The 14,832-nt window shown below is 55.0% G+C and overlaps 4 protein-coding genes across 4 annotated transcripts; 1 reads left to right on the top strand and 3 right to left on the bottom strand.

The window, feature by feature from the left end:
- Positions 1 to 59: 59 nt before the first annotated feature.
- EsH8_V_000899 (uncharacterized protein) lies at positions 60 to 4,430 on the bottom strand (the record flags this gene model as incomplete). Its single annotated transcript, XM_083273415.1, has 1 exon — positions 60 to 4,430. The coding sequence occupies one exon, from the start codon at positions 4,428 to 4,430 to the stop codon at positions 60 to 62; it is 4,371 nt and encodes a 1,456-aa protein (XP_083126130.1).
- A 558-nt stretch (positions 4,431 to 4,988) lies between these two features.
- On the bottom strand, positions 4,989 to 5,801 carry EsH8_V_000898 (uncharacterized protein; the record flags this gene model as incomplete). Its single annotated transcript, XM_083273414.1, has 1 exon — positions 4,989 to 5,801. One exon carries the CDS (start codon positions 5,799 to 5,801, stop codon positions 4,989 to 4,991), a length of 813 nt encoding a protein of 270 aa, XP_083126129.1.
- A 1,109-nt stretch (positions 5,802 to 6,910) lies between these two features.
- Positions 6,911 to 8,231, top strand: EsH8_V_000897 (uncharacterized protein; the record flags this gene model as incomplete). The annotated part of the gene is made up of 2 exons (XM_083273413.1): positions 6,911 to 7,919; positions 7,993 to 8,231. The coding sequence occupies 2 exons, from the start codon at positions 6,911 to 6,913 to the stop codon at positions 8,229 to 8,231; spliced, it is 1,248 nt and encodes a 415-aa protein (XP_083126128.1).
- Positions 8,232 to 10,078: 1,847 nt separating this feature from the next.
- Positions 10,079 to 12,208, bottom strand: EsH8_V_000896 (GMC family oxidoreductase; the record flags this gene model as incomplete). The annotated part of the gene is made up of 7 exons (XM_083273412.1): positions 10,079 to 10,308; positions 10,366 to 10,969; positions 11,028 to 11,335; positions 11,399 to 11,561; positions 11,678 to 11,894; positions 11,967 to 12,086; positions 12,162 to 12,208. 7 exons carry the CDS (start codon positions 12,206 to 12,208, stop codon positions 10,079 to 10,081), a joined length of 1,689 nt encoding a protein of 562 aa, XP_083126127.1.
- Between the last annotated feature and the right edge of the window lie 2,624 nt (positions 12,209 to 14,832).

Below are 14,832 nucleotides of genomic sequence, written 5' to 3'. Positions count from 1 at the left end.
CGTGAGAAGATCAAAGTCATCAAAGATATAAACCGCACTCATACAAGACGTTAAGATCCTTAGTATATGCCCCACTCCACATTCACCGTAGTGCCAGCGGTCGTGCCAGAGCAAGGCATGACGCCCTTGGCACCGACCCTGCCGCCGCCGCCAAACTGTTTGATGGCTTCGTTGATAATATCGATGACGTCCTGTCCGCCGACCCTGAACTCGACGGCGCCGCCGGTACCGCCGGTGCGCTCGATGCCGAAAGCGCACGAGCCGTGCTTCAGGATCTCGCGGTGGCCGGTGATGCGGTGGGTGAACTCGGTGGACGCGTCGCCCTCGATGTTCTTGATGATCGTCTTGCAGTCCTCCACGGTGGGGGAGGCGTTGCTGCCCTGGTTCTCAAACGTCGAGGCGCCGCAGTGGTCCTTGCCGGGGGGGATGTCGCACGGGTAGTTGTCGCTGCCGCCCTTCTTGCCCGTGTTCCATGACTGGAACGCGCGGTCGGGGCTGCAGACGGGGAGCTGGACGAGTCCCGCCGTCTGGACGTTGACGTCGAGCAGGTTGGACTGCGTCGTCTTCTCGAGGGCCATTTCCGTGATGTTGAGGCGCTTGTTCTCCTTGTTGTTGTGGCGCCACGTGTTGACGGAGCCCTTGACCAGATCTGCGACGGAAAGCTGGCCAAAGTCGCCGAGCCTGTCGAGGCCGACGGGCACCGAGAACTTGTTGTCCCGGCAGACTCTCTGGCAGGGACCCCCGTCGTAATGCTCGCACTCGCAGGGTCGGGCGTCGCCGTCCGGGTGGACCAGGTAGTAGAGTGTGCCGTCGTAACAGACGCTCGTAGCCTTTGCCGTGTCGTCGTCGACGTATTTGCTGAGTGGGTTGCCGTCGCAGCCCTCGCCCGAGTCGAGGACAAAGGCATACGTCTTGGAGCGTCGCCACAGGGCGGGGATGGAATAGCCGTAGATAGTCTTGAAGATGTTGGCCTCCACCTCGCCGGCTGTGGGTAGTGCCGGCTCCTTCGTATCGCGCTTCCCGTCGATGAACTTACCATCCGAGATGAGGCTCCCAAGCAGTCTCACGTATACGTCATCGCCGCCAAAGAGCTCGCCGAGAGTGAACTCGGTAGCGTTCATCCAGCCGAAGATGACTTGGTTCATGTAGTTGGAAAATTTGTTCTGCTCCGACGGGGTCCACTTGTCCTGGCTGGGACTCGACAGCATGTCCTTTGCCAGCGTCGTGGTCTGACCCATGAGCATCAGAACGGTGTCCTTGGTGTTGTCGAACGTGTTGGCGTTGGAAAAGGCCGGCAGCGTCTTGAGGAATCCGTTGAAGAAGGGCGCCGCGCCGCCGAGGGTTCCAATAGTCAAGAGATCGATCAAGATGTTGAGCCACTGGTTCGTCTTCTCCTCGGGGATAGGCGCAAACGTGTCTTCCATGTCGTCGGCGCCGTTGGCGAATGGTCCAATCAGCTGCAACAGAGTCTCACGGTACGTGTGGTACATCTTGTGGATCGTAATGATGGAGTTCCAGATGAACTGCGCCGCCGGCCCAGAGCTGTCGCCGTTGGCGCCGGCCGGGCAATCCATCGTTTTGTCGCAGTTGTCAATTTGCCCGTTCAACGACCCGCAGCCCATCGAGGAGCCCGACTTGAGCGTTCGCTCGAGCGACTGGGAGAAGCTCAGGTATTGACCTCTGTCGGTACTGGTCCACTTGGCGACGACCTCGTTCCAAGCACTGTCGGCGTCGACAGCCTTCCAGCGGTCCTTGGACGATTTCAGCCATGGATCGAAAACGACATCGGTCTCGCAGTGGAAGTCCTTCCACTTGCCGATGTTCGTGGTGCTCTCCTTAGGGTCGCCACCGCTGGCCGCCAAGGCAATGTAGGAGGCCCAGTCCTTTGCCGGCTTGGGAACTGGGTTGAACTCTTGCAGGTCGCTAGCCCAGTCCGTGGTTCCTCCCATGCCTAGGCCAGCGTAGAGCCTGGCTCGGACGGCCTTGGTGCTCTCGCTCATGTACCCGACCCACTGGTTGTCGTCGTAGACGAGGATGTCGCTGTTGCTGCTGGCGTCAAGGAAGCTCTTCACGACGCGGCTCTGGCGCTTGGCTCCGCCGCCGCCGTTGATGATCTCCTTGATCTCGGCGTCGGCGATGTACCCGGCGGTAGCGGTGCACCGGCCTGGCGTCGCGTAAGACGTCAGCCGGTCGCCGGTAAACTTGCAGCTGGGGCCCCAGCAGCCCGCCTCGGCCATTTGGAACGAGCGGCCGTAACTGGTCACGCCGACGACGATCTTCTCTCCGGGGACGCCGGCCTTTGTGACCATGGCCAGCGCCTGCCTCGTCTCGGTCAGATTGACCTGGCTGCGGAGGCAGTTGCCCGTGTCGCAGTTCTCCTGCGAATACTCGTTGTGGGCGTCCCACTGGCCGTGGAGATCGTACGTCATGTAGACGATGTAGTCTACAACCCTGCTGATTTCCTTAATGGGGAACTGCTTCAGGTACCAGTACGAGGCGGGGGCAGCAATGGCGACGGTCTTTCCGGGGAGTAGGTTCTTGAGGACGGCGAGGAAGGCCAGGTAGTTGGGGCCGTCCTCCTTCTTACCGGGGTCAAAGTCGGGGAGGTCAGGCGCGCCGGGATATTCCCAGTCGATGTCAACGCCGTCGAGCTCGTGCTTCTTGATGAAATTGGCAATGTTGGTGGCCATCTTCATCCGGTTGGCAGGCTTGACACCCTCGCGGAAGATGTAGTATGTGTCAGGGAAGGTCGAGAAGTCCCAACCGCCAAAGGACAGGATCCTCTTGGCATTCGGGACGCGCTTGAACTCGTTAAACTGGTAAGAAGACAGCGCGTCTCCAACCTCGACCTCGTACGTAGGCGTCAATGTGCCGAACCCAAAGTGCAGATGGGTGTACTTGGACGTGTCGATCTGGAGTGCGTCCTGGTACAGGCACTTGCGGTTCATACCGTAACCTTGGAAGTAGGCGAGCTTGATGGCGCCGCTCCCGGCGCCCTTGACGACGTCAACGCCGCAGTTGGAGATGCAGCCGTAGGTGCCCTTCTTGGCTGTCCCCGGCGGGCCAGTGTTGGTGTCGATGCAGAAGTCCCTGGTGATGCCGCACTGGCCCCAGATGTTGCAGCAGGCGTTGAGGGGGCAGGGGTTCATGTCGGAGATGTTCTTGCCGTCTGTCGGGGGCTGTGAGTCGGGCTTCTGCGGGCCGCATGCTGCGTTCGGGATCGGGGCGGGGAATGGGGGTGTTCCCTTGCTCAGGCACATCTTGGTCTTGGAGTAGAGCAACTCGCACCCCGACCAGCCCCACGTGTTTTTGTTGAAGCTCTCGATCTCTTCGTTTGTCAGGCCGAACTCGGCTCCCAGGTTGGCGCAGTTGTCGTTGTCCTGGACGTCGTAGGCGAAGCACGACCCGTCGGCCTCGGGCTGGGGACGGAAATCCGGAAGGGTGCCGCTGGAACAGCAGACGTGCTGCTTCGGCTTCAGCTTGCTGCAGATGCCGGGGTTGTACTTTTCAAAGTCGGCACCCGAGATACCGCACTTGACTGCCAGCTCCGCGCAGCCGTTGCCAGATTCGACCTGCGTAGTTTTGCACTCGGCGCGCGCTTCAAGAAAGCCGGAGCGGGCCGCAACAGTCGAGTTATTGGGCACGGTCGAGTTGCTGTTCACGGTGCCGTTGAGAAGAGGCGTGGTGAAGGTGGCCTTGCCGGGGAAGTTGGTGGAATCCTTGAAGGACAGGCAAGTCGCGTTGGCCCAGGACTTCATGGCGCGCTGGATGGGAGCGAATGTAGCGTTGCTAGTAACGACGACGCCAAAGGTATGCGTGCTGTCGTAGTCAGGGCCGCAGAGCTGCATGGCCAAGCTGGGCGTGGTGACATTGAGGGTGTCAAAATTGTCCTCGAACGTCTGTAGGGCAGACGCGCTGAGGCCTTGGTTCAGCAGACCTTGGCCAATGTAGACACCGATAGTGGCCTGCCCGGATCGGCCATACAGCATAAAAGGCCGATCGGAAGCGCCGTGGCCGTTGTCGATGTACTCGCGCGTCTGCTCCACGAGGGACTGGATGGCGGCCTTGGCCAAACCAAAACCCTCGTGCCACCAGCCGAGTTCGAACTCGACGTCGACAGGACTGGCGGCGTCCAGGAGCCTGGCTGCCACCGGCTCGGGCTTCATGTTGGAGAAATCCGTGCCGTAGGAGGAGCAAGCCGCTATGCGGTGATTGGAGTCGGCGTCATCGACGGGGTCGTAGAGGGAAAAGCCATAGAACATGGTCTGCTGGCACCTCTTGATGATGTTGAAGTTTGGATAGACGGACCAGTTGCCCGGGTTCGGGCCGGCCTCGACGCACCGTGCGGGACAGACCTCGATGGCCGTTACGGCCGCTGGCAGAAGACTGACAGCGGCAAGGGCCACCTTGAGCCATGGTGATGCCACCATGATGCCGAGGGCTAGAGAGGTTCACAAACGTCAGTGTGATTACAACATGAGGAAGGCTGGTATCGTACTTTTGGGAAGTGCGTTTCCACACAAAAGAGCGTAAGGAGTTAGATGTGTGTCGGATGCCAGAAGGTAATAGGGCTGGATGTAATGCGCGGAATGGACAGCACGTTAAATATTAAGCATCTCGAGTGTCATACCTACATTGCTTTTTTCCCCCTGCCTTTTCGGTCCCAACATTCTAGCCGACAAAAAGGGACATGTTCATCAAGAGGCATGTTCCTGCCAAGGACCTACGTTCACGAGTCACCGGACATGTCGTGTGCATGGGAGGTGAAGGAGGTGAGATAGAGTAAGCATTAGTGAAATGAAAATGACTAGTTTCTCCTCCTTGGATGCTAAACCCTGCACCTACATAACTGACTAGATGAAGAAAGGAAGAAAGAAAAAAGGGGGAAGGAGAATAAGGCCTCAAAAGTGGTATTAGGGGCCGGGCTGAAATAGATGGTAGGGGTGAGGAATAGAGGAATGGGGGAACGGAGACCACTGCGGGTCGGATTAGGCAAGCAGGAAGGCGGCGGCGCCAAGAGCGGCGGCGAGGGTCGCGCCACCTGCAACGGCCAGATTCTGGATAGCGTGATCCTCCTCTGGGCAGTCGGCAGGTGGGTTCAGGCGCCTGCACCTCCGAGCGAGCTCGACGGCCTCCATGCTCTCGACGGTAGCCTTGTCGATCTTGACCCTGCAGGGGTTCGATGTAGGGGTCGGAGAGGGGGAGGCGACGACTGCACAAGTACCATACTGGTCGTTGCCGGAAAGGGGCTTAGGGACATCGTGTGTCTCGTCCGTCACGGTGATGGCGACCCCGACGTCGGTGGCACACTTCTCCTCGTTGGCTGTCGTATCAACGAGGTTGGCCTTCTGGGCGCCTTGCTTGATATTGAAGTTGAGGCGGAGCTGACTGCTGTTGCTGACGATACGGACGTCGTCGCCGCTCTCGTCGCACCGTCTCCACCAGGTCGTCCAGAGGAGCTGCAAAGGGCCCTCGATTTCGAAGTCCATAAAGGCATAGAGAAGGTAGGGCTCCCTGGTGTAGTTTTCCCACTTGAGATCGAACGTCCTCTCGTTGATCTTTTCAACCATGGTCATGGAGCCGTTAAGGACGTCAAGGTCAACAATAGGCTCGAGGTGTTTGGCCAGCTCGGCGTTCTGGAGTGCAAAGATGACAGGAAACCTCTGCATCGGCGCATACGTCTCGTTCTGGCGCGGGAAGACGAGGCCGATATCCAGCACGCCGTCGGCGGCTTGAGCCACGGCCCCTAGGAAGGCCGACGCGCCAACGAGGGTCCCGACGGTGTGAGATATGAGACGCATGGTGGTGTTTTTTTTCTTTCTTCTTCTTTTTGCTTTTGGCGTTGCTACTGTTGATGGCAATGGTGACGATGATGATTTTGATAGTGATTGTGACGGTGGCGGTAATGGCGATGGTGATGATGGGAGAAGTGCACGGCGACGTTGGCAACACCTGGAAATGATGGAGACTTCGGTTGACAGCAGGGTGTAGGCACACACCCAATTACTTTTTCAACTCAGCAGGGACTAGCGTTACAGCTGGCTATGGCTGGGCATGGCTGGCAGCGGTTGAAGTAAAGTAAGGTTAGCCTTCGGCCCCCTGCAGTCCCCCGGAAGCGACCAATGATACGGAGGCGGCCCAGGACAGAGTTCCGCCGTAGTCCGCCCGGAACGCCACCCCCGACCACTCACACATAGTGCGAGCTCCGGGCCAAGCTCCACCGTCAGCCCCGAGCTCTCCGCCCCACCGGGATCATTGGTCTCGACCTGCATCATTCACTTGGCGTAATGTTGTTTTCCCACTTGGCTTGATCCTTCCACATTGGCAGCGCAGTGCGTGGTTTATGTAAGGGCGCTTCCGAGGCTTGGTAGTGAGGACCCCCGTAAGAGCGCCACACCTTAAGTCGATCTCGCCCGAAGAATAAACCCTGCCGTCCTGCCTCCGCGCAGGGTTACATTGCCGAGCCTTGGGGGCCATGGGAGCATCGGGGAGGAATATTTTTCATTGCCTCGCAGGGCCAGGGCTGGAGCCAAGGCTGCAGGCAGCAAACTACCATCGAGCCTCATTTCCTTCAGTCAGAAACGGGACATATTCGTCTCTGGCGCAATTTCACGGCCCCTACGAGCATGCCGCTTACCTATTTCGACCGCAATGGAGCTTGCTTTGAGTGAGTCGCGATGGGACAACGTGCACTTTGTCGAGGGATCGTGGGTTGCCGCGGACATTCCGAGGGCGGGCCATCAGGCTGCGAACAGAGCAAAAGTCGCTCGCAGCACGAAGTATAAGATGTCCGACCTGGCATTTGCTGGGAAGAGCAGGATCCAACCATCTCCCGCAGGACATCCACCTTCATTTGGCCTCTAGTTTCTGATTCATTCCTTCGTTTATCACCAGACAGACTCTAGCAAGTATGTACGTCTCCCGTCTTCACCTCGTTGTCGCCGCCGGGCTCCTCTCGGGACCGGCCTTGGTCTCGGCCGGAGCACACGCGCGCCGCGGGGTCGAGTGCTTCTTCGAGATGCCGGCCGAGAGCGGCCAGACGTGTGAGAGCCTCTCTTCCAGCTGGGGCATTCCGGTCGACGAGTTCATCAACATCAACCCCGGTGTGACCTGCCCTAACCTCGAGGTCGGCAAGAACTACTGTGTCGTCGGCGAGTTCACTCCTGACGATCCCACTACTCCCCCGGCCCAGCCCTCGTCTACAACTTCCACCTCCACGAGGCCTACCACCACTACCCAGCCGCCGACCACCCTCCGGACCTCCACCACCACCACCGCCGCAACGGGCCCCACCGTTTCTCCCGTCATGCCCGGCGCCGCCGCCAACTGCGATCGTTACTACAAGATCCAGTCTGGAGACTCGTGTGACGTTGTCGCTTCCAAAAACGGCATTACCGTCGCCCAACTGAGGTCTTGGAACACCGACATCAACGCTGGTTGCTCCAACCTCTGGCTTGACTACTACATCTGCACCGGGGTCCCCGGGGCTGTCACGCCGCCGACGACGACGGCGCAGACCACCACTGCGCCGGGGCCGACCGTTTCTCCCGTCATGCCCGGTGTTGTCGCCAACTGCAACCGCCACTACAAGATCCAGTCCGGCGACTCGTGTGATGTCGTCGCCTCCAAGAACGGCATTACCGTCGCCCAGCTCAGGTCTTGGAACACCGACATCAACGCTGGCTGCTCCAACCTCTGGCTTGACTACTACGTCTGCACCGGGGTCCCCGGCGCCGTCACGCCAACGACTACAACCGCCGCCGCGCCGGGGCCGACTAACACGCCCCAGCTGCCCGGTGCCGTGGGGAACTGCGACAAGTGGTACAAGATTGCCTCCGGCGACACCTGCGACAACGTTGCCGCCAAGAACCAGATCACCGTCGCCATGTTCCGCAGCTACAACACTCAGATCAACTCCAGTATGTTCATCCCCCCGTGCACACTCATCCACCTGACTGAATTCGCCGCTGATACTTTCTTACCCAAAAACAGGCTGTAACAATCTCCTGAAGGACTACTACGCCTGCGTCGGCATTCCCGGTGCCGCCACGCCCATGCCCGGCATTGTATCCAACTGCAGCCGATTCTACAAGGTTGTCTCGGGCGACTCGTGTGATGCCATTGCAACGAAGGCGAGCATCACCGTGGCTAACTTCCGCAAATGGAACACCCAGATTAACTCGGGGTGCACTAATTTGTGGCTTGATGCTCTGGTTTGCACTAATGCCTAGGTTCGCAGTCGTCCGAGGACGTCTTAGTGGCGCTATGTGAAGCTGTAATAGATGGTATCACGCCAAGAATTTGGTGACCTAGTTAATATATAATCAAGTGAGAACTCAATGCGATTCTACTTTTATCAAGCAAGCCACCTAAAGAAAGAGCTACCGTGAGGTAAATACACCTTCTTATAAACGCATATCCAAGTCCTAAGAAATCGTTATTGTAATATGTTCTACCCCAGACGAGATTTAATTGATCAGAAATCGTCAAGGTTTCTCCATGGCCACGAATACCTCTTATACAGTGACCAAGATACGTGACTGGTGAATTGCAGCCCCCCGGCGTAAGGCGGGGTCCAGACAAGTGGCTTATTGTGTGCAGTGCTGGGGTTGTGAATATGCAACCTCCAACACTCTTCACCTTCAGCGAATACATGTTGCTAAAGTAAATCATGGTAAAATAGGAGAGCACCAATAGACTCGCATTGGTGATGTGGGAGGAGTTTCTCAAGACTTGGACGAATACTGAGACATAGCCTGGGGAGGACCACTTCAAAATACGACTATAAGGCTACCAAGGCTTTGATTGCCCGACCAACTTGAAGCAAATCAGGGGCCATACCGTCAACTTTGGTAATTAAAACCTTAGACTGGACCTAGTTCAACCGGTAGTACGAATTATCCAACCTAACCCTAACTGCGATCTCAACGTCCTATGAGACCGGCATCATATATACCTAACCCAAGTAAACACAGGAGTATTATATAAAGCAGTTATTACGTGCTGGCAACATGCACAATAACCTTCCCTTTTGCATAACCTGCCTTTAATCTGCTGAATGCCTTGGGCGCGTTCTCTCACTCAAACTCCTCTCCAAGTATTGCCTTTATTCTTCTCGCCGACATCCAGTCGGCAATCTGCTCAAAATCCTCAGGCTTATTTTTCACCGATAAGAACTGAAACGGTGACGTCGCCCCCTAGAATGCCAGGCCTGAGGGCACTGTCGAGAGTGTTTAATACGGCCGCAATTGCGTAAGGGAGGCCAATTTGCACAAACATAGGGCCACGCTTAAGGAAATACTAGCTTTGCTTATATAAGGCGCCGGGCGGGCCAAAATTGTCGTCCACTAGATCGTAAACCTGTCCCCTTGTCTTCAGTGCCTCGAACACGTTTTCCTTTCTTTAGTTAATCACGTCATCGGCGCCAAGCAATTTGCATAGCTCAGTGTTGTCCATGGAGCACGTCACTGTAACAGACGCGCCTAGTGTTTTCGCGAATTGTATTCCAAACACGCCGGCTCCGCCGCTGCCACCGTTGATATAGATTTGAGTCCCAGGCTTTGCGATACTTTGCGGAAGGCTCTGATAAGCCGTCAGGCCGGCTGTCCCGATCGCGGCGGCGTCGTCAGGATGAACGGCTTCGGGCAGAGGAACGCAACCAGCGCTTGATGCAATGACGAGTTGTCCGAAAGTTCCAAACTTCATCACTCTAGCCGTCCAAATACCAACTGCCCTTCTTTGAGATCAGTGTTTCGCGGCATGGGTTGCGACGACGCGTCCGCAAAAGTCTTGGGCCGGGCTTGCTGGCTTGCTGATAAGCACTTTGTTAGGCAGACCTTCAGCAATCTTGTAGTCGGCCGGGTTGATAGCAGCGGAGATGACCTGGACGAGGATTTGGTCTTTTGAGACGGAAGATTTGGAGGGTGGCACCGCCGACTTGTTGACGTTTGATTGCGATTCTAGTGCGGAACCGTGCTAAATTGGCTCTTCGTGGAATAAACACACTACTTGAAACTTATCGAAAATGTATGTAATGATACAGTATGTACTAATGTCTTTATTTTTTGCGTTGTCACCTCTAAATTTGATTTCGAGTTGATTGCAAGTCCCATGTAGCTTTGATGAGGTCGGCTGCCTTCTCGCCAATGCCGTACGCAGGCATCTGAGTATGACCGCCGTTGAGTATGGGCATTATGCTGCAATCGGCAACTCGCAGACCCTTCACACCTTTCACTGTGAGCGTCGAATCAACGACGGCATTAGGGTCTGTTGTCTTGCCCATAGCGCAAGTACCGGCGGCGTGATAACCTATGACGAATTATAAGCAGGTGGAACGCGCGTGTACATGCCATCAAGAAGACTTACAAGTAGTCGCGTTGTCCCGAACGTAAGGGATCCAATCCTCACGAGTGGAGTATTTATGATGCACTAAGTCGCTGGGCCAAGAGCCCTTGACGATGTCCTTCGTTCCCTTGCCCTCCATGATGATTTCATTCCCGAAGCGGCACGCCTCTGCCAAAACTTCGACATCAAGGGGGTCGGCAAGGTAGTTGGTGTCGACTACCGGAACCGCTTTAGGGTCAGTGTTGCGAAGAGTAACTGTGCCGCGGGATCGCGGGCCAAAAAGCTCCGCAATCATGCTGAAAGCGTACTTTCCATCAGTCGGGAACTTGTCGAACTGCTTAGGTCCGCCGTAGCACTCGGTTGTGAAGAATTCAATATTGGGCTGCCTGGGTGTTAGACCCATTGGGTCACGTCCAGGCTCCCGCGATGCGTTCTTCCATAAGTCAGAGTCGGCAAGGCGCTCATCCAGGCGAGCGTAAGCAAATACGCCAAAGGGGAAGGATGATAGAAATCCTGCCTGTTGATCCTTCCAGAGAGCATACGTCTTGGCGAAGTTGTCGCCATGGTAGACATGGTGGTCATTAGTCAATCCTGCTTTCTCAGTCTCATAGAACATGAATACAATCTGTCTTGCGTCAGAACTGTGCATTTGATCTGCGTCAACACTTGTGGGGGGTACCTACGAGGTGATCCATAAGGTTCTTGCCGACCCCAGGCAACTCCACCAACGTCGGGATGCCGAACTTTTGCAGCTCGGACGTTGCACCAATGCCGGACCGGTTGAGTATGTTTGGACTGCAGTAAGCGCCACCGCTGACGATGACCTCCTTGCGAGCCTTGATCTCGATGACAGAGCCGTCTGATTTGACGGCCTTAACGCCGGTCGCTTTCAGATCGCCGTCGACGTTCTCGATAAGGACCTTCTCAACATGGGTTTCAACAAGAATGTGGAGGTTGTCCTTCGCATTGTCCTTGCTGACAAAGTCGGCGGCTGTGCTTCGCAGTCCTTTGTGAACCGTTCTTGGAACATGACCACACCCATGTGGGTTCTCACCATGGGAGAACATGTCATGATCTAGAGGAAGGCCCTTTGACACCATTGAGTCCATGATAAGATCAGAAATGGGAGCGAGGTCATGGGGCTCAATGTGAAGGTGACCGTCTGTGCCATGGTCGTCAGACGCTTTGAACCAAGACTTTCCATGAAAGTTTTCTGCCTGTAAAGATTTGGAAGCGATTAGTAGTGGGCTTAGGATGTGAGAGAAAATGAATGCGAGATAGTAAGGCCGGTATTCCGATTATTTTCGCAAGCAAAACTTGACCATGGACTCACCTTCCGAATATATCTGAAGAAGTCTTCTCCACTCCAGCCCTCAACGCCCCAGTCATCATAGTCTTGCTTTGCGCCACGAATGGCGAGCGTGCCGTTGCATCCGGAGCAGCCGCCGAGAAATTTGCCACGACTAAGCTTTACCTGTCGGTCGTTCACGGCAGGCTTCTTCTCACTGACGACGTTCCAGTCGGTTTCCTTGTCGAATAGTTGAGACCATCTGCGGGAGAAGAGAGAGATGTCAGTATGTTTGCGTATGCTGGCGGTAATGAAGTGAAAACCAAGTTCTTACCCGCCTGTCATGTGAACATTCTCAAGATGCTCACTGTGTTCGCCGGCTTCAATAACGAGAACACTCACGTCGGGGTTCTCGGCAAGTCGACTTGCGATGACGCAGCCAGAAGTGCCGCCGCTGGAGGTAGAAAGATATGTTAGATGTCAAGGGGAACCGAAGCAGAATTTCGGGGCTCAATGGTAAGTCTCTCACCCGCAAATGACAAAGTCATAAGCAATGTCTTGTAGCATGTCACCCATTATGACGGTGGTAATGATACGAAACTAGAAAATTTGGCCTTTTCCAATCGAACAGCCGGGTGCAAATGATGAGTGAGAAACGAAAAAGAATGAGGCCGGGAGCAGCTCGGACCAATGTACTTGTATACAGCCTCAAGCTGACCTTCGACCTTCTCTGCGAACCTCATTCTTCGACCGACGCATGCACTATGCAGTAAGGAGACCTTGCGCCCGCATTGACATGACGAGTCCCTTGCACGTGCCGAACTTCAGTTGGTACGACTGAAGAAGGCAGCGCCAAGCGAGGGTCCCTAGTTTGAGAAGGAAATTTAACCACTCAAAACCAGGATAGCGCGTAGCGGCATGCAGTGTCCCGCTTAGCATCTCCGCAACGACTGCGTCGATGTCCGGGGTTCCCGCAGTCTGAAAACAACTCTGTTGGTGTGTTGGTGCGTTGGTGCGTTGGTGCGTTGGTGGTGGAGTGCTTGAGCGAGGGGTCCATCCAATCCGCATTTCACAGGCCCTTGGGGCTGAATAGCCACATGTGGATCGTCGACATAGTGCATATTCTTTGGACAAATTCTGGACCAGGAAACGCTTTATTATTGAATCAGCAATGTTTCGGCGACGAAAGCGACTAGGCTCCATGCCAGTCGGGCGATGCCGTGTACGGACAAGTACCGACTAAGATCATCGAAGCCTTGAAGGCCAATAGGAAACGGTGTATGGGAACACAACTTGAACACTAGCAAGAAGTTCTCTCAATTTGCAGCCTAATAGGCCTGGCCCCTGGTAATGGGACCTCGAAGATCGACAATCCTACTCGGCATTGAGCATAGTAGTGTCGCCGACAGCAACGCCCGGTAAGAATGGGGCGCAGCGGCCGAACCCACGCCAGTCAGAGTCAGTCGCATTTTGATGTACAACGTTGTGCCATTGGAAGTCTTGGTCGCAAATCTGATTTGATACCGAAAGATACAGTGAGTATCATCCCATGGCGACTTTGCAGAAATTTTTCGAAGCCCGTGAAGAAAAAATGAAACATCTACCAACACTGAGAGGGTCGTTGTGCGTAATCTCACAAAGGACGCATTACTTGCGAAACCAGTCGTGGATTTTGGGTTGTGGGGTCATTGTTGGCCGTTGGAGTGAAAGGACCAACGGAGCCTGGGGCGCCCCCGTGGGAAAATCACAACGGGCAGATTTATGTAGCGTAGGAGCAGCGGGAAATGGGGCCGGGCGGAAGTGGCGCTCTCAAAACTCCCAATTCTGATTGAGGATTCCCTCTGACCGACAACATGTGGATCGAACAATTATACGGAGTACCCCGCGCCCCGGTCGTCTTATTAGGGGTCAAGGGGTTTTCCGCATCAGGAAAGAAACCCGCGAATACATCAAACGGTAACGTAATCACCAACAGACCACCAGACAACCGTGTAACAGTGCCAGGAAGAGTGTACTCATTTCCCCAAATTTTCCAGCAAGCCCCTCTTCTTGGGGCTGCTTGGCGGCGAACTTCTTGTGAAATGATTTGTTTTCCCTAGTCCTCGGTAAGTATTTCGGGTCAGTTTTGCTAGCCGGGCAGTCTCAGTTGGTTATACAGATAATATCGAGGGGCTCCGAGCATGCCTACGTACTTCAAGGTCCGCTGCGATTGCAACGCTAATCGCAAGACAGGCACCTTGAGGAACGACTGCCTGCTGTCTGGTTGGTTGGAAGAGTGGGAGCGACAATGCCTAGATAGCCAACTGACACTGCCCGGGTAGCAAAACTCTTTCGGGAATCCCGCCAACCTCGCATTTTGAAATATGACAGGATGTTGGACAAGATATGCTGGGGCTAGTCGAACCACTGGGGTTCGGATTTCTAGGTATAAAAAACCCCTACAACCTGTGGTTTGTTGCGGGAATTTGAGAATCAGGCGAGGTAGTTTCGAACGTTGGGGCTTACAGTTGGTGAATGTGGAGAGAGTTTTTCCGCCCCGTAGTTCTCGAGACAGCTCGGAAGCGCAAGTAAAATATTGAACAATCATAACCCTGTATTTTTTTCTTTTCTTGCTGGACATGCGATGCCGTTTTTCCACTCAGCATTCAGAAAAAGGATCCAATAATAGTTGCCCTATATCCAGACCACCCTGCCTCAAGGGCGTTGCTTGGGTCGTTTTCCAGGTTTGTCATACTCTGCTGCCTTGGGCTACCAGGGACTGCTCCATAATAATGCGTTGAAACGTTGTCGATCGTTCCATTCATATTCCGACTATCACATGGATGGGAGTAACGCCTGGATTTCTGGTTCAGGGGTAATTGTAACCTTCAGTCCTACGTAATAAAATGCGTTGTGTCTTTCGTGGGTTGTACCCATGTCTATCACAAGCAGGGGAAAAGAATTCAGCCTTCGTTTGAGCAATGGAGACATGCTTGCGAGACAAGCAGTCGCGACAGGTGACATGTCTATTAATCCAAGATACCCCGTAAGTGCCCCTCTCCTAGCCTCGACACATCTCTAGTCCTGAAAGTGATTGCTCAGGCTGGAGCTCTCCCCCCCGTCTTCCTACATCACAATGGCATCGCCTTTCCAGACAGAAGCTTGGACTGAGTATGGACTTGGTATGCTTGTCATTCTTCTTCGCATCTTTGCACGATGGA

Source organism: Colletotrichum jinshuiense, chromosome 5 (genome assembly GCF_051148585.1).
Source record: "Colletotrichum jinshuiense chromosome 5, complete sequence".
NCBI lineage: Eukaryota > Fungi > Ascomycota > Sordariomycetes > Glomerellales > Glomerellaceae > Colletotrichum > Colletotrichum jinshuiense.
This window is presented reverse-complemented; position numbering and strand designations above follow the sequence as displayed.